At 44.3% G+C, this 21,761-nt stretch overlaps 1 protein-coding gene across 4 annotated transcripts in view; it reads left to right on the forward strand.

Annotated features, from left to right (window-relative positions):
• TMEM63C (transmembrane protein 63C) overlaps positions 1 to 18,705 on the forward strand; it is a 739,018-nt gene extending 720,313 nt beyond the window's left edge. For 3 of the 4 annotated variants that reach the window (XM_078659954.1, XM_078659951.1, XM_078659952.1), the window contains 3 exons: positions 2,909 to 3,024; positions 11,198 to 11,269; positions 16,811 to 17,993. In XM_078659954.1, the coding sequence (XP_078516080.1) occupies positions 2,909 to 3,024; positions 11,198 to 11,269; positions 16,811 to 17,029 (407 nt within the window). In that variant the 3' untranslated portion in view covers positions 17,030 to 17,993. Of the gene's footprint in view, positions 1 to 2,908; positions 3,025 to 11,197; positions 11,270 to 16,810 lie in introns of all 4 variants that reach the window. The other variant, XM_078659953.1, reaches the window with a different exon arrangement.
• The last annotated feature ends 3,056 nt before the right edge of the window (positions 18,706 to 21,761 follow it).

The raw sequence follows: 21,761 nt of genomic DNA on the forward strand, positions 1-21,761 counted from the left end.
TTATTAAAGAATCATTGCTCTTCTGGGTGACAACTCTTTTCATAATTCAACTGACTCTAATAGTTTGTAGTTCAGGTTCACACTTTGCGGAGTGTTGTCTTTAGATGGAATATACAAAATCAGTTGGATTTTTTTTGTTATTGTATACTTTATATTTTGCGGTTTAAGTATGGGAGACATTTTCTGGATCATCTGTAGATGGGTCTCTATTCATAAAGTAGGGCCACGTACTAACCTTGGTTTTCGCTAGGCTATTAAGATTTCTTTTTCATACTTACTATCTTATTCAACTTTCTACTACTATTTCTGATGATGGTGTCTCAGGCAATTTGCATTACGCTGATGTTTTGGATGGCTGTTGCTTTCCTACATGGTATGTTGCCCACTATAGTTTCCATACTGTTATGTCAGTATTGTCAAACTGATTACTCTGCTTTATTTTATATCTATGTGTTATACTTTTTCTCTTGTTAATACATAGGTGGTTATTTGTTTTACTCCTATGTCAATATATATGTTGGAGATATTCTAGATGTATATATATTATCTCTAGTTGATTTTCCTAGAGATAAGACTGGTTCTATGCCATTAGTTGCTATTGTTGTCTTCGACTCTTTTTAATAGAGCATTCCTTATGTGTGCCCACAGATGAGGGACCTTTCGCTGTGTTTTCAGAGCTGGTCTGGCTTGGGTAGAACTCCTTATCTTTGATCAATGGCATGACCTGCTGATCTGTGCTCCACAAGTATCAAACATGCAGTTCAAGCCTGAATATGTGGGCAAATAGCTGTAAATTGTTCATTAGGCGACATTATTCTACTGTCATGGGTAATGTTATCCTCATGCTTTCAAAGTTTTGACTTTTCTTACTGTGGTCCTTTCCGCAGTGCTTATGCTGTGAGCATACATGGGTTTGTATCTCATTAAGGGTGCAAATAGTTTTCTATTCATGTTGCTAGTTGGCTTCACCCACAATTTGTCATGCCAACATAGATAATTTTATTCCCATGCTTTTTATTGTCTTATGATTTTACTTATCTATGGTTCCTTTTGCAGGTTTTTAATTTGTAGGGTATGTTATTGCTCACCTACATTATTATGAACGGCTATTTTTTTCTCTTGTTCTAGACCAGTTTTTGTTCTAGTTAGAAACTTTTTTAATAGTTTCAGTTAGCAGACCCTCCTCCAGGGATGGTATGCTATGTTACCTGATTCTAAGGTAAGGAATCTGCGGTTAGATGTCTCTGCCAAACGAACAAGTTATTTACCTTTGGTAATGCATTATCTTGTAGAGACAGGATCTAGCCGCAGATTCCTTAACAACCCTCCCTTCCTCCCCGCTCTGCGAACGGAGTCCTTTTTGGTCTCAATGATTTCATTATGTTTCAATAGGCAGTTTCTATATATGGCTCCAAGATTTGAGTGCAGAAAATAGTCACGAAAGAAAATGACATCTGCGAGCGAGTTATGTATACTCTGTCGATGTCGCATCGGGTGGATGACATCCATACGGAGTTGCGCGACGCTCTCTTCCAATGCGCATAAATGCTATTGAAAAAAATTCCGGATCCTGTCTCGCACCTGTGGGAGGATTCTAAAGTAAAGAGTCTGTGGCTAGATCCTGTCTCTACCAGATAATGCGTTACCAAAGGTAAGTAACTTATTCTATAATATTGAAGTGCTGTAGAACTACACACTTTCTGTGACCAACTCTCTCAATTAATGTTTAGTGGACTCTGGGGCTGAGACCACTCAAGAAAGATTGTGTATGACTTGCGCTTGAAGCCATTAGCATGAATAGCAAATTTAAAATCCAGTTATTTGCGACTCTTACACTAGAACAGAAAAACAAAAGCTGTTTTTTACCAATGTTATGTTGTTCGCTTCCCTGGTTTTCTCTTGCCTCTTTCATGTCTCCATATGATGGGTCACCACCTTGGCTGCTGCCATGCTCCACTTTTTGGTTCCCACAGAATGAAAGAGACGAGCAAATGCTGTTGGCAATCTGGTACCACTGTCCATAATCTTCACCATAGGCTTCGGGTCCGAATGGACCATGTGCTGTGGGAATTGCATTATGTGGTCTTCAAGATCTGCTTCCAGCATTGTGATGGCACTCTCTCCTTTTGCACTGAAAGCAGAGAGTACTTATTCTTTTATGGAGAGTAGTTCAAGAGCGAGATGGGGGAATCATGTCACGTGGCTGATGGGAGATGGTGGCAGGATGACATAGTTTTTTTAATGTTTCTGTAAGGGAAGGGTTAAGTTTAAGGAGAAGGGGATAGTCAGAGGATAATGGAGGTGGTTAGCAGGACACCACTTATATATTAGAATTAGTAAGGTATAGTTAGCAGGACTCCTGACTGAGTTCATTCTGGGCCATTTTGTACTTGACTCCTCTACTTTTGCACAGGAGATTTGAAGTTTATTTACAGGTTAAAATTGTAGATGACCAACTGTCAATAATGTGCAATTTTCCACCTTGGGTTTCCAAGAGCTTCTCTTTCCATTTGTTGTGACTTGAAACCCTTTGGATTCCGAAGGATATGTTGTCTTGTAGCAACCGAATGAATGGAATTCGGGAGCATAGCAAAGCTTCAAATAGCATAGCAACTATTTATATTTATTAGGTACAACGACTTGTAGTATAAAGAAGTCTCACATCTTCTTCTGTAGGTGTGGGAGAGTAATTCTGAAGATTTTGATTTTAAAAAACATGGCTCTAACACTGACGAAATACCAGAGAGAAAGCTGTTCTTCTAATGAGAGAATGTATTAGTTATTCCAGAGAGAATGTCCTTTAAGGGGTTGTTAACTGTGTTGTCAAAAAAATAAAAATTGAGCTACCACTTGGACATGCTGACAACTCCTGGCTTTTATCATGGTCATGTGTTTATCTTTGTCATAGGTCCGACACGTCCGGTGACCCTCTTCACCTTTGTGAGCCTACTTTGCTGCATCCTCTTCTCTCTGTTTGGCCTCTGTCTAAAGAAGCTACATCCTAAGAAGCCTTCAAGCTATCAGGTAAGGAAGTGCCATGTAGACGCAACACAGTGAGCTCCTTTCCACTGCCCTCCCCTTCACCGAACTCCTCGTTCTTGTTACGCCAGTCTCACCACTCTCTTACATAAATCCTGCTTGCATCATGTCTGCCTAAAACCAGGAATGAAGAACTGATGCATGATCTCCTAGCCCTGGGTCCATACCATCTGTACTCTGCTTCCATGAGGACTGTTGATCAATCGGAAATCTTACTGGAAGGATACACGGATTGTTCAACTGGGACCTGCCATAATGAACAGCCCCTTAAGTGTTATACTCCTGAACAAACCTCTGACTGCTCTTTAGAAAACAGCATCAATCCATACCACTCTAGTGCCAGTTTTGATCTCCCATCATAGCGCACATAACCATGAGGATACCTTTGGTGTCATTCTTAAAGCACTGTCCCCCAAGTGCTACCTTAGTGGCAGCACAATACCACACTTCCAGGAGTGAGCCATTTGAGTCCGCACCACTGTGAACTTTACAGTGTTCTTCCTTTGTATCAACATATTTGAATCCCTTCTGAAATCCTCCATGGAGCCACCCCAAATGCAAAATTATGAAAAGCTCTTTTCTAGCCACATCTTACTTTAAATGCATGAGAGCCCAGCTAGCGTAGGGAGATGTAAATGTGTCAGAAGACCTTTGGTTCAATTATCATTTTCAGAGGAAAGTGAATACAAATCTAACAATTGTTCACTCCAGACCATTGGATTGTGATCACCCTGGACACTGATGGGGATCACCTATGCCAGATATCTTCGAAACTGAAGCGTGTTTGTATGCCACAATTGAACGAGCCCACTCTTGCTGCAGTTTTTGTGCTCACGTATCCAGTGAGAGTACAGTGAGTGTCATTAGAGAAGATGCCATAACCCCACTCTGATAAATGATTGAGAGACTTTTTTTACCTGTATTCAATTGAAAGCACCATTTCTAGCAGGAGACGGGACCTTAGCCTGCAGCCATTTTTAGTAGGGGGTTAGCCGCATGGTTATAGCAAGGATTGTATTCCCATGATTGGGAACCTGGGTGATTTTTAAACACTGTAGTTGGGCATGCGACAAAATAGAAAGGAATCACTTGCTTTGTATAGTCCTGAGGAGTCCTGAGGTCACCGGGCCGAAACACGTTGGCTTCTTCCTAAATGAGTCCACAACAGATGCAAAGACATACTGATACAAGGAACACCAGTCTAAGCACAACATAGATATAGTTTATTAGACTGGATTAGATTGGATACACAAGTGGACAACCTATAAGACGGACCCAGCACATAAAGCAAGACGTAGGTCGCCAGTATTTTTGTGTAAAGAAAAAAAGACAGACTGTATATTTTTTGTAATCTTTGAATAGTATGGATATAGGCATTCTTCTGAAATTCAAAAATGAAAAAAAGAACTGATATACAGCTATCTGGAGTCGTCTTTTGAAACAAGCAATAAAATCATATGGTTAAGCAAGTGAAAGAGGTTGAATAGTAATTAATAGACTATTGTTGACGATGTAACAGGTAGAATCTATCCCCTAAGGGCAATTGGTTCCTTGCTAATAGTGATTTGCCCAAGGCCTAGAGGGTTATTTGCCCCCCCCTTTATATACAGACGGCGATCACCTGGGCTGCAGATGGGAATCAACTGGGATGAAATTGAGGATCACACCTGGGTCATGGATGCGGATCTCCTTTGCTCGTCTATGGTGATGCCTGGGCCCTGTCCTTGGATGGTGATTCCTGGTTTGTAGGGAGAGCTTTTTATTCTGCTTTTTGTTTGTCTTGTTCGCAAGCATTTCAAAGTCAACCTTCTCTGGTCCCATCTGTAAAGAGCATGGGATTAACCCCAGCAGCATGGATATATGTGATCTGGTACAATGGCATATGTCTTTAAAGACTGTGATGTAAAGCAATATCTTCACACTTGTAAGCTTCATCTTGGATTGATGTTTAAACTGGGCGCGCCCTACTATTTCCACGAAACACCAGGTTAAAGCAACTTTTAGTAATGTCCTATCTCTTCCAAAACAGTTTCTGAAATCTATGGCCTTTTTATAGACAAATACTTGAATTCGTTAGTAATTGCTAAAATTTGGCTTTGTGGCCATTCTGATCCTGTGATATCCAAAGCCATTCCTCTTGTGTATCCAATTTTTGATCTAGACTATTAGTCAGAATGCAGACGGAGATGTAGGTCACTAAGGAGTGCTATGATCTTAACCCATTGCTTGGTAATGACTTTAAGCTGTGAATATGTTACATTTTATTTCAAAAGTACTGTCTCACCTGCTTGTGTATGGACTCTGCTTGTGGCAATTACCGTCCTGATGGTGGTGATCTGTCTTTTTCGGCTCATTTTTCAGAGTTATGTTTTAAGATCACTTCTTGTAAAGTAATCATAGCCGGAAACTACACTTTTTGGATTGATGGCTCCTTTGTGAGACTTGCTTTGTTTCGGTCATGTAAAGGACATAAATATCTAATAAAATAAAATTGAACTTATTTAAGGTCATGTATCCCAACCCATTCTCACCTCCTATGCCAGGAGCCTCCGCCATCCCTTCTTCATTCTACAGGAAACACTGTTCAGCACTCTCGTACTTAGTGAAAGATTGGTCTCCAAAGGGCCAAAGGACTGATAAAGGCTACTGCCTCCACTTAACCTTGGGTACTCTGTAATAATCTATATCAAACATTGCAGGAAGGTCCAGAAGGTGAGGAAAATCTACTGCAAGGGTTGCATAAATGCCATCCCCGAGATATGAAGTCTGGTTTGCCACAAGAAGCAGATACCCCGCTCCAGTCAAAATTATAATTCTGCACTCTTATTAGAGAACCACATTGTCTCGAATAGTATTAATGTCCCTACACCATATTCTTTTCGGTTGTAAAAGAATATTTAAAACAATTTGCTACTGGGTCAGATCATCCAATTCTAATAGAGGTGCAGTTTGTGTTATAGAGCATGAGTCTAGCCATCATGCAACAATCCTAGAGGGGTTATCCGGTAGATGTTTTTTATAGACAGGCATTGCACAAATTTAAGATTCTTGATGCATTTAAAAATCATTAGAAGGGTACCCCAGAGTGCAACCAATGTTAGGACTTTTCAGAATCCCAGGCTTCAACAGACATGAGGGAGACAGGACACCCGCATGCTGCAGTCATCTTTCCACACTTTCTACCCTCCCCTTGAATCTGTAGAATCAAGGGAGCCAGTAGACAGACGGCTCCTGCTGTGCGGTCTTGCACTGTGCTCTCCTGAGTTCCCCAAGTTTGTAGTAGTCTGGGGTAAGCAGGGAAAAGGAGGCCCTGCAGATTAGGAAGGAAGCTACAACACTGGGATATACATTAGTATATCCCAGTGTTGTAGCTTCCTTCTCTAGACTGAGAGAAAGGGCTGCCACAATAGAAGAGACTAGACGGAGGTTGATAATGGCAGGAGGACAAGAATCTTTCATATGTGGAGAGAAGCATTGTTGAGGGAACGTTCAGAAAGCAGGTAGAGCCATGTTGGTGGGGGGCACCCTGAAAGAGGTGTGAGAAGCCTGACGGGTACTGTTTAATATTTGAGCAAGGAAGGTAGCATGTGGCAAAGTACAGTTTAAATTTTTGGGAGATGTGGGTCTTATACGTCATTAATGTGTAAGTTGGCTATAGTAAACGCGATGTACATAATTATGTTATTTATGGCTGTCATACAACATCTCTACCTCAATCCTTTTTAGGTCGATGACTGTAGGCTACGCTTGCGCAGTCTCGGTCAGAGATTTAATGTTTTCCAGTATGGGGGCTTGAACCCGCCTTTCTTCTCCATTGGCTGGCTTCCTAAACGGAGGCCAGCCATTGGAGGAGAGGGGTGTCACTCCGTTTAAGCCCCATCTTTTTCGGATTAGGGGCGTGTTTTTTCTCTTCTTTCTTGTTTTCGTTCTCTCCTCTTCCCATTGGCTGGAATTTTACCTTCCAGCCAATGGGAAGAGGAGAGAACGAAAACCACGCCCCCGAATCTGAAAAAGACGCTGGTTTCTCCGAGGCATTCCTGCCTCGCCTCGGAGAAACGTGGTCGTGTGTCTTCTGGCTTTGCAGGTGCTCATGCCCCGGCTCTGCAGGCGCTCATGTCCCCGTGTCTGAGGGATGCTTGTTTTGTTGAGGTGAGTGTTTTCCCTCCCGTTGGAGAATACAAATCGGTCAGACACAGCCCTCATAACTACCCTTTCTCCACGGCTCTCACCAAGTACAGCATAGACGGACTATGAGAATGACAAGAGCCTCGTGGGGTACAGCTTTTGAGAACTCAAGTTTATCAAAATCCTCGTGAGGTAGAGCCGCACACAGGACACATCCGAGGTGCTGTGCAGGCTGTCTCAGCATAGCTTGCTTCTGGTGCCCTCTCCTCCCTCACGAGAGAGACAGACAGGCAGCCGCTGCCTAGTCAGCCCTTACTCTTGTGAGGTACTGGTCACTGGTGGCACATCCGGACCTCGTAAGACACGGGTCCCTCATACCCAAATCTCATGAGGTACAACTCCCAGGAGCCATAGCCCTGATGAGATGCACAGCTCAGAAACAAGCGGAAACAGTTCAGCCTCCTCTCTGCATTGGGCCTTCCTTGCACGTGAACGCCGCTCCGGACGGGACGCTCCGCTGGAGGAAACCGGTACTAAATTATTCTTATTTATATTACATCGTGATTCTATCTGATATATCCGGGGGGGGGGGGGGGGGGGATTCGCGTTTCTCTGCGAAGAGGGTAGAGGACTGATAGCACTGGGAATGGCCCCAGTGCGTGTTAATTACCTGCGCCCTATTTTTCTGTACAATTACATATTTAATTCACATGGCTGCAACCCAGACACACGGATCCCCATTTTCCAAGACCTCCCGTACACCCACCCACCCTTTGTTGTTTATTCTCGGCTGTCTGACGAGTATCAGTTTTGCCGTAGCAGGGAGTCTGGAGCGGGAAGAGAGTTGACACAATGAATCGTGCGGACTGGGGGTGCACCATGTGGTGCGGGGAGGGGGGGTATGAGACAGTGGAGGAGCACTTTGGAAGGCCGAAATGGTAAAGGACGCCTAAGCCAGCAGAGAAGGTACAGTGAGAAGAGACTGTGGGATGAGGGACAGGGTCAGTGGGCTGGCCTGGGGCACAAGAACGCCCGGCTCATAGACACCTTCAGGTTAGAACTCCATAGGCCCGAACTAGGTTGGAGGAGGGGTGCATTCAGGCCCAAAGTTGGGAAGTCTTTTACCGAACACCCTCCCTTTGGGGGAGGAGCCACACATGCGCAGTCACAATTTCCATACGCGCATGAGCGTTGGGGGATGGGCTGCTGCAATCGTTAAGCTATCCAATCTTTTCAAAGAGCTGCCAATCGGGTGGGGGTGGGGTGGTACATATCCGGGGGGGGGGGGGCAGGGAAACTATCGGGTGAGGTAATTTTAGGAGTAAAACCAGATATGCAGTAACGTGCTTTTGAAAAAACGTAACTATAACAATTGAGGGTGGAGGGCAGGGTTAGTGAAAGGAACACGAGCACGCAGGGCTATATTTAGATCGAAGTGATTTTCATGGTTGGTTCATAAGAGTATGAGTGTGCACACGGCCTCCTCATGCTAAGCCCTGATATCCAAAACCAGGGAACGGAGGCCGTGGGAACATGTTTGCATAAACCAGAGGGCTTCACAACAAGCTTTGAGATTTGCATCTTGAGTATAGCTACACCAGTCCCGAGATTTTATGGAGCCGTTCTTCCTGGTTCCAAAGAACATTTACTAACTAAAAGTCTTATTTGCAATGTTTAAGATTCTCACAGTACCCGCCTGCCGCCCACTGTCAATGGCCTATTTCTCCCCAATTGCAAGTCTGTTTATCCCAGTATCTCCACTACCTTTACTCATTCCATTATAACGTTGGCATAGCTCTTAAGCGGTTAGAACCTTCCATGCTCATGACTAGCTCAGCTCGTCATGCAGTACAGTGCTCCTGTGCTCATGACAAGCTGAGCTCGTCATGACCACACCCGTTTTTATTGCTGTCCAGCACAGCAGGGGAATCGCTCTAGCAGCGATGCGGTTAAGATTAGGTGCGAAATGACTGGTTCAATCCATCCTCATTGTGTTCTTCGAAATCTAGAGTTTGTGGTTTTATTTTTTCCCAATGATGAAATGTGAAGCCTGCATTACGGTAGTATTACAAACGTGCATCATGGACTATAATGAAATTACTAGCGTGCGTTATGAAATTACAAGCGTGCCTTATGGGCAGTGATGAAATTACACATGTGCACTATAACGTTACAACCGTGCATCTTGGACTATGATGGCATTACAAGTGCGCAGTATGATGAAGTTAGAAGTGTGCAGCTTGGACGCTGATGACATTGCGGTGTGCATAATGTACAGTTATGCCTTACAGGATCTTCACTTGTTATCACTGACAGTAATGCCATGACTTTACAGCAAGCAGTAATGATCCGTGTGCCTGTGTGTCGCACGCATTACGAGTGCTCTGGTGATAGACTAACGCACAACCAGAGTGGCCGCTTTACACCCCATGTGTCGTTATACAGACCCACCTGCGGGGAGTGGGGGCAGATGATCCCCGGAGAGCACAGCTAAGCTAAGCGCTGCAGGCACCAGAGCTTTGTCCTCCGCCGCCCGACACACAGCCCAGTACCCGGGCCTCCGGAGATGGGCCAGTGAGGTAAGAGAGCGCCTCGCACTTCTGCCCGGGATTAATCCCCCACCCCCCCAATTCTCTTCCAGTCAGAGGAGCTGCCCGGCCATCCCCGGGGTGCAGCTCTCGGTGAAGGATGACGAGGTTAATGAAGCGCCGCTGCTGTAGCTGCGCTCACAGGTAGCTCTTGACTTGGAGCCCATCATTTTCCATCTCCGGCTAAGTTTTGGGGTTCACGCTCTAGTTTACTGACTCTTTCCAAGACTAGAGGTTGATTGCGTAGAGTTCTGTGGGTAATAATGCCTCAGCTCCCGCCAGGCACGAGCTGTGTGTGTGGCTCTGTGTGTGTGTGTGTGTGTGTGGCTCTGTGTGTGTGTGTGTGTGTGTGTGTGGCTCGCTGTGTGTATATGTGTGTGGGGCTGTGTGTGTGTGTGGGGGGGGCTCTGTGTGTGTGGGGCTCTGTGTGTGTGGGGGGGGCTCTGTGTGTGTGGGGGGGGCTCTGTGTGTGTGGGGGGGGCTCTGTGTGTGTGGGGGGCTCTGTGTGGGGGGGGCTCTGTGAATGTGGGGGGCTCTGTGTATGTGGGGGGCTCTGTGTGTGTGGGGGGCTCTGTGTGGGGGGGGGCTCTGTGTGTGGGGGGGGGCTCTGTGTGTGTGTGTGGGGGGGGCTCTGTTTGTGTGTGGGGGGACTCTGTGTGTGTGTGTGGCTCTGTGTGTGTGTGTGTGTGTGTGTGTGTGTGTGTGTGTGTGTGTGGCTCTGTGTCCGCGAATACTCTCTACTACTCTCTAATGCTCACCTATTGCCATTTTAAATGACAATACCATTTATTTATGTTTTAAAAAAAAAAATGTCATGAGCAATGCCAATAGCTCTACCTTTAATGATGCTCAGACCATTGCATTGTAAATGCTGGTTTAGTTCGACTGTAAGCGTAGCTCAGCGGGGTGATAAAGAAGGCATGAAGGGGGACTTACAAGTTAAATGCAAGCACGAGTAAATCGACAGACTAGTAATTGTATGCAGTAGCTTTTTATAGTGTCACTCTGTTCTGTTTGTGGGAAACCTTTATGTTTTTGCTACAAACCCAACATTTTTGCAGTGGGTTGATTAAATGTTCCTCCTAATTTGGAAACTGTAGGGTTGCCTGTTCGGTATCAAATGTTTACTGGCAGGTAAGCAGCCATCTCCAGAGCACACACTCGCAGCTTCACACCTTTACCTTTTTGTACTAACCTCCTTGTTTTGTCAAATATCTTTTTTTGCGTTTTCTAACACAATAGATTGCAATACATTCCAATGAAAAAAGGCCATGAGAAGTCACCCAGAAACTATATCAATATTCACCGTTCCCCTGTTTCTCATGGAATTCCTCTTCACAGATTCATTGTCATGTATTACCAGGACCAAGAACCTATGTAACTCAAATGTTCCCCCTCAACAAGACTAACTTCCTTTTGACGCCTGTTTTCTTTTCTTCCTGCAGCTCTCGGAACAGGCAGATGGGGCATTCACTGACCTTGAGAGGAGCAGCGTCTCTTCAACACCAAACTCCAACGTACGTCACTGTGCTGTCTTCTACCGTGTAGCTCACAAACCAAGGCTCTTTCCTGCCCTAGCGGCCTGGCATGCAGTGCCTTATGTAGCACACTGGGAGATAAAGTTCATTTTCAGCTTAATCATTGACTGCTTTTAAATACTAGAGTTCAAAACCATTTGCATCGTTCCTGAGGCCATAAACAATGTAACATCCTGGCACCCAGTGCACACCTGTTTTGTGTACTCGCACTGCTGCTGCATGGTAGCATTGGGCGCCAAACTATTTAATGCACTTGTCTAATGCATATCCTCATGCCTGCTGAATCAGAATTATTGTGTGATAAAAATAGTCTGATTGCATGGTCACAGTATCACCCTGGGCCATTTCCCCTCCACATTCCACAGGTTGGAATGGGGACTGACTAATGTGTAGTTTTGTTTTTACCCAACAGCAAAACCAAACATCAGGGTCAGACTGGCCGTAGCGGGCACCAGGGGTTTTGCCACTGGACCGGAAGGGTGGGGGCCGGTTTTGGACTGGTGGGGGCCGTTTTTGGTATAGTGTGCCGGTATTGCAGCAGTGCTGCAATATCGGCCCCCTCTACCAAAAGCAGCAGCAGCAGTGTTTCCCAGCAATACCCCTAAGGGCCCCCCCCCCCACTCCTCCCCCCCCTTGCCCCAGCCGTTCAGACTTAATTACCAGGGCCGGTTTATGTTCCCAGTCCGGCCCTGCCGAACATGGTCCACCCCATTTTATCCACAATAATTCCTCCAGGGGAGGGGTTTCCGTGGTGTAAAAACTGGAATCTGCGCATAATTTGTGTCACGCTTGGAATGTGAAATTGGAGGATATCCCCGATTGAGCCAGAACTTCATCAGTGGCTGGGGAGAGTTCTACTTAGCCTGACAGCCTTCCTTTCTCAGCCTTTTCGGCCATGCTCAAGGACTAGAGAGAAGCTTGGTAACTTCCATGCCCCTTCTTCTCTATGCCATTGCCAAGCGCGGACAAAAACACCGTGGCTCCTCTCCATTCTATATCCAGGGTGAACATGTGCCTCTTGACCCACACCAATGCTCATACGAGCTGCTGTCATCTTCCCTCATTCTCTTTTCCACTTTCTTTCATGGGAGAAAGAGGGTAGGGTAGCTAATAACTGACATTGAGTGTTGTGGTCAGTTGGCGTCTTACAGTGCCTGTTGTAGGGATTAAGGAAAGGAGTCGTCATTCTAATACTAACACTAACATGGAACGTGTGTATTACACCAGGAGAGTGCTTTAATTGATCTCAACCCCTGGTAGTTACTCGGGCAGCATCCCAAACCATTGCTTTTTTGTCCACTATACCACCTCAGACTGGACCCAGTCATATGCTACTCAGCCTCGGTCCTGCTCCCATAGTAACAGTCCAGCCTGAACGGCCAGGCCTGGTCCTCTCTGAATTAGAATACAAGCAACCCCAGAATGCTTCGACCTATATGCGCCTCTTCAGCAGTCTGCGGCTTTGTTGCAGTGGCACAATGAGCATGGGACCCACTCAAAGAATTTGTCCGTATTGTTTCATTCAGTACGTCCAATTTCTAAGTTTTGTTCAATACATCAGTGGGTATTCTTAGACGTCTAGGAATACCCATCGCATTTAGGGTGTCACAGTGAGGAATAGAACACGTTGATGGGTCGAATGCTTGACTTAATCACTTGAAAAATCTCGGGTCGCATAACCAACCCATAATTGTTTTGCCCACCATGCCATCATATGTAGGATCCAGCCATATGAAAATCAGTCTTGCTCAAACAGAAACCGTCCAGCCCAGCTGTGAGGCCAGGTATCCTCTGCACTGGAACACTAGCAACTACAGACCGGTTTTAGTGTATTTGAGCTTCTTAAGTAGAGTGCAACTTGGTTCTAATGGTACAGTGTGCACCATTCCCTGTCTGGGCATACTTGACACACTCAGGGCTACACAACACAAAGATGGACAAGAAATGATGGACTTGGGATTCTTGTCCTCTTTTAGGAACCCATCGGAACTTATTTATTGTCTATCTTGTGTTTTCAATACAGACACATTGTTGGGCTAATTCACTATGGCCAATACTCCAAAGCACAATGCAAACGAAATTCATTTATTTACCAGTGTTTTATGTCTTCAGATGGTCACATTCACAAGGAGACAGTAAAGAAAGAAAGGCAATACTATAAACTTCTGACAAAAAGCAGTCACATTAAGGTTTTTTGATTCTCAAGTCACACAAAGGACACACAAGCCACCTTCATTTTGCAGTGATGGCAGTCATTTCGATCATTCGGATTTGAGTCTGTTTTAATGTTTCTGAACTTTAAAAAAAAAAAATAGTTTTCGGTGCCTAAATGGGCAATGAGGTTAGGAGGACTGCCCTTAACAGTATTTAAAACTTGTGACATGCAGATTTCTACTTAAGTTTGTGGCAAGAGAATAATTCACAGAATTATCCTGCAGGCCATACTTGCACCAACACCTTGCTGCTCATGGCCAAATTGTAGTGTTTTGGAGAAAGCAGGTTGTCAATTAAAAAACAGATGTGGAAATAACCCTCACTGCAAAAAAAGAAAAACTGACTGAGGTTCGGAAGACTTGAGCTCAGGGCATTGCCTTAGACCACTCAGTGTCCCCTGTGCTGACTGCAGGGGCCCAAAGGCCATGCACAGGAAGCTCTACTCTAGAGCCCTGCGGACCTGGACCCACTGTCTACGGTGGGTCAGGTCCCACTGTTTATAGTAGTCCCTGCCATGGGGAATAGGCTCATGGTATGGAAAAGGGCCATACACAAAGAGCAGTATCCATGGCCAAAGGCTGTTCATTGTTTGCTTTGAGCCATATGTGCAAGGCATGGCTAAGGACATGTATAGTGGGCAGTATGCTGGGGTAAAGAGAACTTTTCCCATAGTGTGGCTGCAAGAGGCATTCTATGCCCAGTGCCCCAGGTTACAGACTGTGAATGTCCTCTAGGAGCAGTAGGAATGGGTGCAAGGCATGACCCCTAAAGGTGCCTTCTACCTTTCAGGCATCTGATAATGTTTTGTGCCTTTCTAGTGCCTTCCCCTTATTGGCATTAAGTTTTGGATTACATTCAAGGAACATCCTTTTCACTTTTGGAAAGGGTGCCTTGGTTAGATCCACTGCACATTTCTTTTCTGGGCCTCATGTCTTGCATTTCTATGGCCTCTTCAGCTTGGCCTGATGAGGTCTGTGCCGTGGAGCATCATTGGATATCTCCAGCAGGTGTGGGGGACTTTAAAGTTGTAGTGTATTTTGATTAGGACCTCTACCATGACGTGGAGTAGGAACCTGTGGAAATTGGATTGTTTTTTATAGAGCCTTTCAGGCCACCTTGACCACACCTAACCATCAGCACAGATGCTTTTCTATTGAGTTGTGCAGCTCAGATGAGGAACCTAGCTCTCACTGCCCATTTGGATATAAAGGAGGGCCTTTGACCCATTAAGATCCTCGAGCTGAATTGCACTCAGTTAGCCCTAACTGCCCATCTGTCCTTGGAGCAGAGTCAAAGGGTCCAGATTTTGATCGGCATAATCATGGGAGGCAGATTTCTTTGAATCAATGCCAGGTTCTGTTTCTTTTGCCATGCGCAAGGTTAGTCAATGTGCCAGTTTCATATTAGCACCATCTTGGCAAAGGAAGGCTCACCTCGGGTGGATGCTCCTAGCAGAATGAATATAACATCACATGAATGCAAGTTGAGCCAGAAGATAGCAGACCTAATCTTTGCTTACTAAGGGACCTTAATAGTCGAGCACACACCGCAAATGTGTTTAGTTATGTGCAGGAAGTTCCCTTAGCAAGGGCATTTAGGAGTTGCACATACTACCAGATAAAGAATGCATCTTCATTACACGTTTCCATCTTTCTGTGTTCTCCCTCTGGTTATCAGGGAGTTGAGAGACCATAGGATGGAGATGATTGTCATTCCTCTGGATTGTGTGAGGAGACCATGTTACCTGGAGATCAGTTTGAAGTCCACTTTTTCTTTGTAGATCAGGCCAGGCTTCACATGCATTTGCTTTCAACGTACCTGATACTGCACGGGGGGAGGTGCATTGAAGAGGAAGGACTTTCACTTCCATCAGTACCTGAAAGTCATTGCAGGATATATACTCCACTGATGTTGTGCGGAGACACGGACCATGTAGTTAGTTCTCTGTGCTGATTAAACATAAAGATTAGTAACAAGTCTGTCTCCTCAATTAAGTTTTTCTTTCTGTTAAGTGTGGTTGAATGCATCTTCGATTCTAGAACTCTGGTGTGTTGTGTCCTGGTAGTGAGGTAGACTTAGGGTGAGAGGGGTTATGTAATGGTGGCTGAGCGATCATTTAGGAAACCTCTTCCCATCCCCTTTTCCTTCCACCCTCGCCATTGACTACGACCATAAAAAAAACTGCTGAAAAAGCAAAAGAAAACAGTTTATTCAAATCTGGAATTTCCCCAACCAATGAAAACAATAGCAATTTTGACTTGTCATGAAAAAAGCGGTAAACTTTCCCCCAGAGCAGCAACTATCTGAAGCGGTTCCTCTTATAAGCCATACATTTGAAATCTATCGTGTATCGAGAACAAGTACAAACTGAAGAAAAAATGAAATTTACTGGACCTATGTACCCTTGAAAAACTTGACAGTACAATAGTTAACTGCATAGAAAAGGCATGGAAAATAGCTGAGCATAATGCAAAAGCATTATGCTAAGTTATTTTCAATGCAATGTGTTGTTATTTCTTTACATTGAAACATATCGTGACACTAGTTTATACTTTAAAAACCAATGTAAGAATCATAAATGTCACATTACTAGGCGTTTTTAGGGAGGTTCTGTGGAGTACTGTAGTGCTCATTTTTGTCCCACTTGCTTCAGAATTATATATGAAAGGAATTGGGCATTTTTGTTTTTATTTTAATAAAACATTTTAATTTCAAACATGACTAGCTAGTATTATTTCTGTCCGCATAAGTATAGCTTTTATTCTTTAATACGTAAAAAATATTCCTGTAGGTTTCAGTGTTTTTCTAACTGTAGTTCTACGTTACATCGACTTACTACTTGTGACTTTTCTCCGTTCTTTTTAAAGGTCTTGTTCATTCAGAACTCATTTGAATATTAATTCCACAGTGCACATTGAAGTCATTTATTCATAAGTGCAATCAGTAGATGGTATTTAGTGGTAACAAATCTTGATGGAGGAGTAGTTATCATATATTATACGGACGTACTGCTCATTGCATTACATGGAAAAAAATAGTAAAAGTCACTCCTAAATCCATTGAACTCCTAAATTAATTTGGTTCTTGCCTTTTCCCTCTTTTAAGTCGCATAAAACCCGACTTGCACTATCCTTAGAAAATGTAGTACAAGTAGTGTGTGAAATATATAATATAGATTCCAAATGTTTTAAATAAAATATTTGCTCCAGTCCCCAAAATGTGTCTAAAGAGACAGTGTGCAATGCTATTTGTGCCTGCGAAATGCCATCAATAGCCTCATATGTTCCCTTTTCCATGTTTTCACAGATGTTTGTTGCTACAGTGCTTCAGGAGCCGGAAATGGGGCTCACACCAGCAGCATCACCGGCACACCAGTCCTATGGCACTATGGACAACCGCGAGGATCCTGCCCCTAACAGCGAGGATGATGAGGAAGGCCTGCAGAGCTTTGAGGCTGACCCAGAGAATGGGCATTTTGAATACGGTGCAGGGCCACTTATCGACACTGATGCCAACTACCACTAGCGCAGTATCAGTGGAGCCGAACTGCATGCTGCCTGGCAGGAAAGTGTAACTAAATGGGGAACTCTGAACATCCTGGTGAGGGAACACTACTGCCCCAGAAATTCCCTGAGCTGCTGTACAGATCCTGCTACTGTGCCTCATGAACCCACAGGCCCTGCTCTTCCTCGTCTGGGCACAACCCGCATTGGAAGGTTCATGCACTCCCAGTGGAACGGAGGGCTGACTGCACTGTGGGATTTCCACCACCTACATACTGAGTGATTGGATGGCTTTGCCAAAGCTAGTACCACATTGGTGGAGAGGCTGAAAGAGAATCCAGGCCCCTCGCCTTCCTTGATATCATTCCGCCGTGTACTGCGGACCTGTTGCATAGGAAGACGCTGCACGCCTACTCCCACCACCCTCTTGCAAATCTGCTTTTTATAACCGACCCAGCATTACCTGAACTTACCTGCACTCCTTGGGAAGGTGTACAGGACAGCTCCACTCGCCTTACCTGCTTTATTTTTCTGCAGCCAAAGCTGTATCAGGACCCTGGGGTGGAAAATGTACCGGACAACCATCCACATCACCCTCTTCATAAGCACCTCTGGCCACATTTGATTGTGGAACATGGAAAACCAGAACAGCCTTTAGTATTGCCTTTGAACTGTGATTGGAAAACTTAAAACGAATTCGAACAGGCATACTTGTAATAGAAAATGGGTCTACAAGTGTGAATGTGTTACTGAGACAGGAAAGATGGTGTATGCGTGTGAAAAACTGTCCAGTTGTATTTTCAATGTGTGCACGTTCTGTGCGTACAAAAGACGTGTACGTATGTATGATTAACACCTCATATGTAGACAGTTCCTTGATACCCTCTTGTCTTGCCCTGTCTCCTTCCAACTGTTTGAGAACATTGATTTTGCACTGCACTGTTGATGGCACAGCCATTGGTAGCAGAGCGAGAGTTGCTTTCCCAGCCTAAGGATGTCCATTCATCAGTTCAGCATCTTCAGTTGTTGGGCTTACATTTGTCCTCGACAGGGAAAACATTGCATCACAAGCCTGTAATTGCTGCAATACATTAGCTGGTTTTCTTTCCAAATAAGGTGATTATGCTACTACTGAAGGGTACAAAGACTTTGGTTTTGTTCTGTACAGTTCAGGCCCGCCTTGGTGGCAGTCCTCTCTGAACCCATTGGTCCAGAAGGCAGAAGGAACTTGACAGATAGCCTGCCATCATTTGAGGTATTTAGCTCCTTCAAGGATACAAGTAAAGAATCTCCAAGCCTGTCATTCACATGCTTCATTAGGTTCACTTTCATTCCGGACTTGAGCTACCCTCAGGGCTATACACCACAAGTTCATACATGGGAAAATACATAGCAGTTCATTATATTCAACACCCATATAGGGTTCAGAAATGAAAATGACATTTTATCAGGCCATACAGGCTAAAGTCGTTCCCTTACAATTTGATTGTGAAACTCTTTTGTCTCCAACCTTAGGTGGTGTTCTGTACAAATGCAAATTGTTAGTCAAGTTAGTCATGGGTGAAGCAGGCTACTACAGGGCTCGCCCTCTAAAGGGCTTGTGTTTCATTGGTGTTTCATCACCCTTTATGGCTCCTATCAGCCCAAATATACAAGGAAAGGTATAATTCAAAATCATAGCACTCACTGCACAAAAAACCAAAGCTTTCAAATAGAAAAACAATGCCCCTTTTATCTGCATCTCCAGAATCTACTGCCAAAACAGCCCAGCACCATTGAAGAGAAGCTTCCTTTTTCTGCTATCCTCTTGAAAGTTCTTATTTGTTTTGCACACAGGAAGATGTTCCACTGCTATCCAGTGTCTCAAAAGCGAGTGATAAGTAGGATTGCCAGGCTTTGTCATTCTCCCTCCAATAAGACTGAATCATCAGATTTCCCATAGATATTCAAAACTTGCAGCACTCCATGGTTAAATCGGTTGGGCGCTAAAGTAAACACCATGTTTCATCCTTGCCTTCTCCAAGGGAGAAGGCCAAAGTTTCCTTGGCGACACCTTTTTTAATAATTTGGTCTGGGAAACTTTTATAAATCCACCCACACTTCGAACACTCAACTAAATACGGAAGAAGTCCAGGGTCTGTATTGCTTCGTTGATGCTTGTAGTGCAGATATGGCTTCACTAGTTGTTGGATTGATCAATCATTGAAGAAAGACCTGGACATTCTGTCAAAACTATGAACTCCAGCCTTCTCTTGAGTTTGCTTCAGTTTGTTGCCTGGTTTATATGGAACATGCTTATTGACAGATAAATTAAGTTCTTACAGAAAGCGTAATGTGCAGAAAACAATATAACATTACATTGTTTTATTATTCGGCATTGAAGAGGGTGACCAGTCATTTGATATCTATTGATGATGTGGATCTACCGGTCCGGACACCTGTCTTGGGAGACAACAATCTCCTTCTTACGTTGGTTGGCGCGTGTACCTACGACTGAATTAGCCACAGACAGATGAGGTAGCAACTTTACCCTAGTTTGGTTCCTTGGGTGAGATCTACTGGACACAATTCTTCTGGTTCAGTATTGAATACTGAGGTTTTTTATACACATTCTTGTTTTGAACACTTTCGCATGATTTGCAGTAGCCGTTTACTACCTGATACTGATGAAAGCCTGTTGGCTGAAACATGTCGATCTAGCATATGTGGCTGTCTCAAATGGTGTGCAGTTACATACCTCAGCTTATTGCATTTTAATCCTGTCGCTAGGTAGCTAAATAAAGTTTGTTGGTAGCTAGCCTCACAGGCAGTTTTAAACTCACTCTCACTTTTTCTAGCACTGCACAATATTTCATGTTTTGTTCTTACACCAAGCACGCATAGGGTTTTAGTACAAGCCAGCCCACTTAAAACATCCCTGTGCTACTCCCTGGTAGAGAGGGGGTTGTAGCCAGTGTCAGAACCAGGTTCTGACAGGAGGAGGCACCCTTATGATGAAGCATGACACCTATGGTGTGTGAGGGGAACCGTCCTGAAAAGGAATACCCCAGTTACTAAGCTTGGTTTTCCTATACCCACCTTCTGCCCAATCACTCAGTGTGGACCTGTGGGCTCGTTGTGTATTGTCATTGAAGAGAGTGTAGCAATGGGTCAAGAGAAGAACTACTGTGTATATATCTGTAAGTACATGACCTCAACTGTTGATGTTGAACAGCGAAATCATACCTAGGGTACTTTCTCTGTAAGAAAATATTCCCATCAGATTACCGACCTGTACCACCCTACATCATCTGGGAACCTTCACCAGATGTCGTACCCTCGGTAGATTTGGCCAGGCTCAGCCTAATCTCACCTGGATGTCCCAGTACTTGTGTAATATTTCTAGGTGTCAAGTGGTAACTGACTAGCAGTGCTAAATAGTGAAAATCATAAGTGATTAAAGTGAAAGTACATAAAATTGGGTAGTGAGGGGGTAAAATGTTTTTTAATGGGCACCTCCTCACTCCCAAGTAATAAAAACAGTGCAGGTAGTAGTGTAAACAAATAACTACTAAGATAGGAATTAGGTCGACATGTTTCTGCAGTTAAACGGGGCCAGCTGGTCTCCTACTGCTTCATCAGGACCATGAGTGCTACTGCTAGATATTAGTGAGAAAAGTGAAAAATTAAATATAAATTTAATATCACCTGGGGTTCTCCTATATGGTAGGAGAATGTAGCCCCACCTCACCTGGCCAAAGCGCAGGTAAAACGGAGCACCGCTCTATCCGTCGGTACCCCGGACGTCCTTCTGGGCGTACCGACGGATAGAGCGGTGCTCCGTTGCCTCTTGCTCTCTTGTTCTCTCAGTGTATTATATTTATAACAGCCTGCCATGTCGGTGAGATTGACTTTGAACCATTTAATGGTGTTATTTCCGCTGGATTGCGCAGCCAGTATCATATGATAGAAGTATTTTGACAGAATCCAAATTATCATGCATAGTGGGGTCATCATGCATAGGCCAATCCACTGTTATGTTATAAAATTCTTATAGAGCGCACGTATACCAATTGGTTTCATGGTGCTGTTTCTAGGACTTACCGAACCCAGTTGGAATTATTCATAAGCTTGGGTAAACAACCATGTCTTAAGGCATTTTCTGAAGCTTAAGGTAAGTGCATGGTCTAATTTCCAGGGAAAGGAATCCCAGAGTCTGGGTGCCAGAGTTGCAAACCTGCAGCCCACTTGACGCTTCAGCCTAAAGGCAGGAGTTGCCAGGAGATGGAGGTGAGCCGATCGTAGCATAGATTACGTGAGGGAGTGTACCTTTGAATAAGGCTATTGATGAATTTGGGGCTCCGTCCATGTTGAGATTTAAAAACAAGACATCCTACTTTAAAAGCACAACGCTGGGGGATGGGAAGCCAGTGCAGCTTCCTCAAAAGTGGGGTGACATGTTGCCACCTAGGTTGCTGGTTAATCAATCTAGCCACTTGATTCTGCGCCATCTGTAAACCTTTGGTTAAGAATAGTGGCATGCCAAGGTAGACTAAGTTTGCATAGTCTAAGTGGGACATAATCGTGGCTATCACAACCTGTACTAATGCTGCCGTAATTGAAAGAAGCAGGTAGAGATCTATGAACAATCCAAAGATAGGTCAAACTGACCATTCCCTATAGATTGTTTTGTTCAAAACTACCATAGTAGTGAGCCTGCACTAGTACACCAGATATTGCACATTGTCGTATCTGCATCATCTAAGATGGTTGCA

The sequence above is a fragment of the Lissotriton helveticus genome, chromosome 9 (genome assembly GCF_964261635.1).
Source record: "Lissotriton helveticus chromosome 9, aLisHel1.1, whole genome shotgun sequence".
NCBI classification, from domain to species: domain Eukaryota; kingdom Metazoa; phylum Chordata; class Amphibia; order Caudata; family Salamandridae; genus Lissotriton; species Lissotriton helveticus.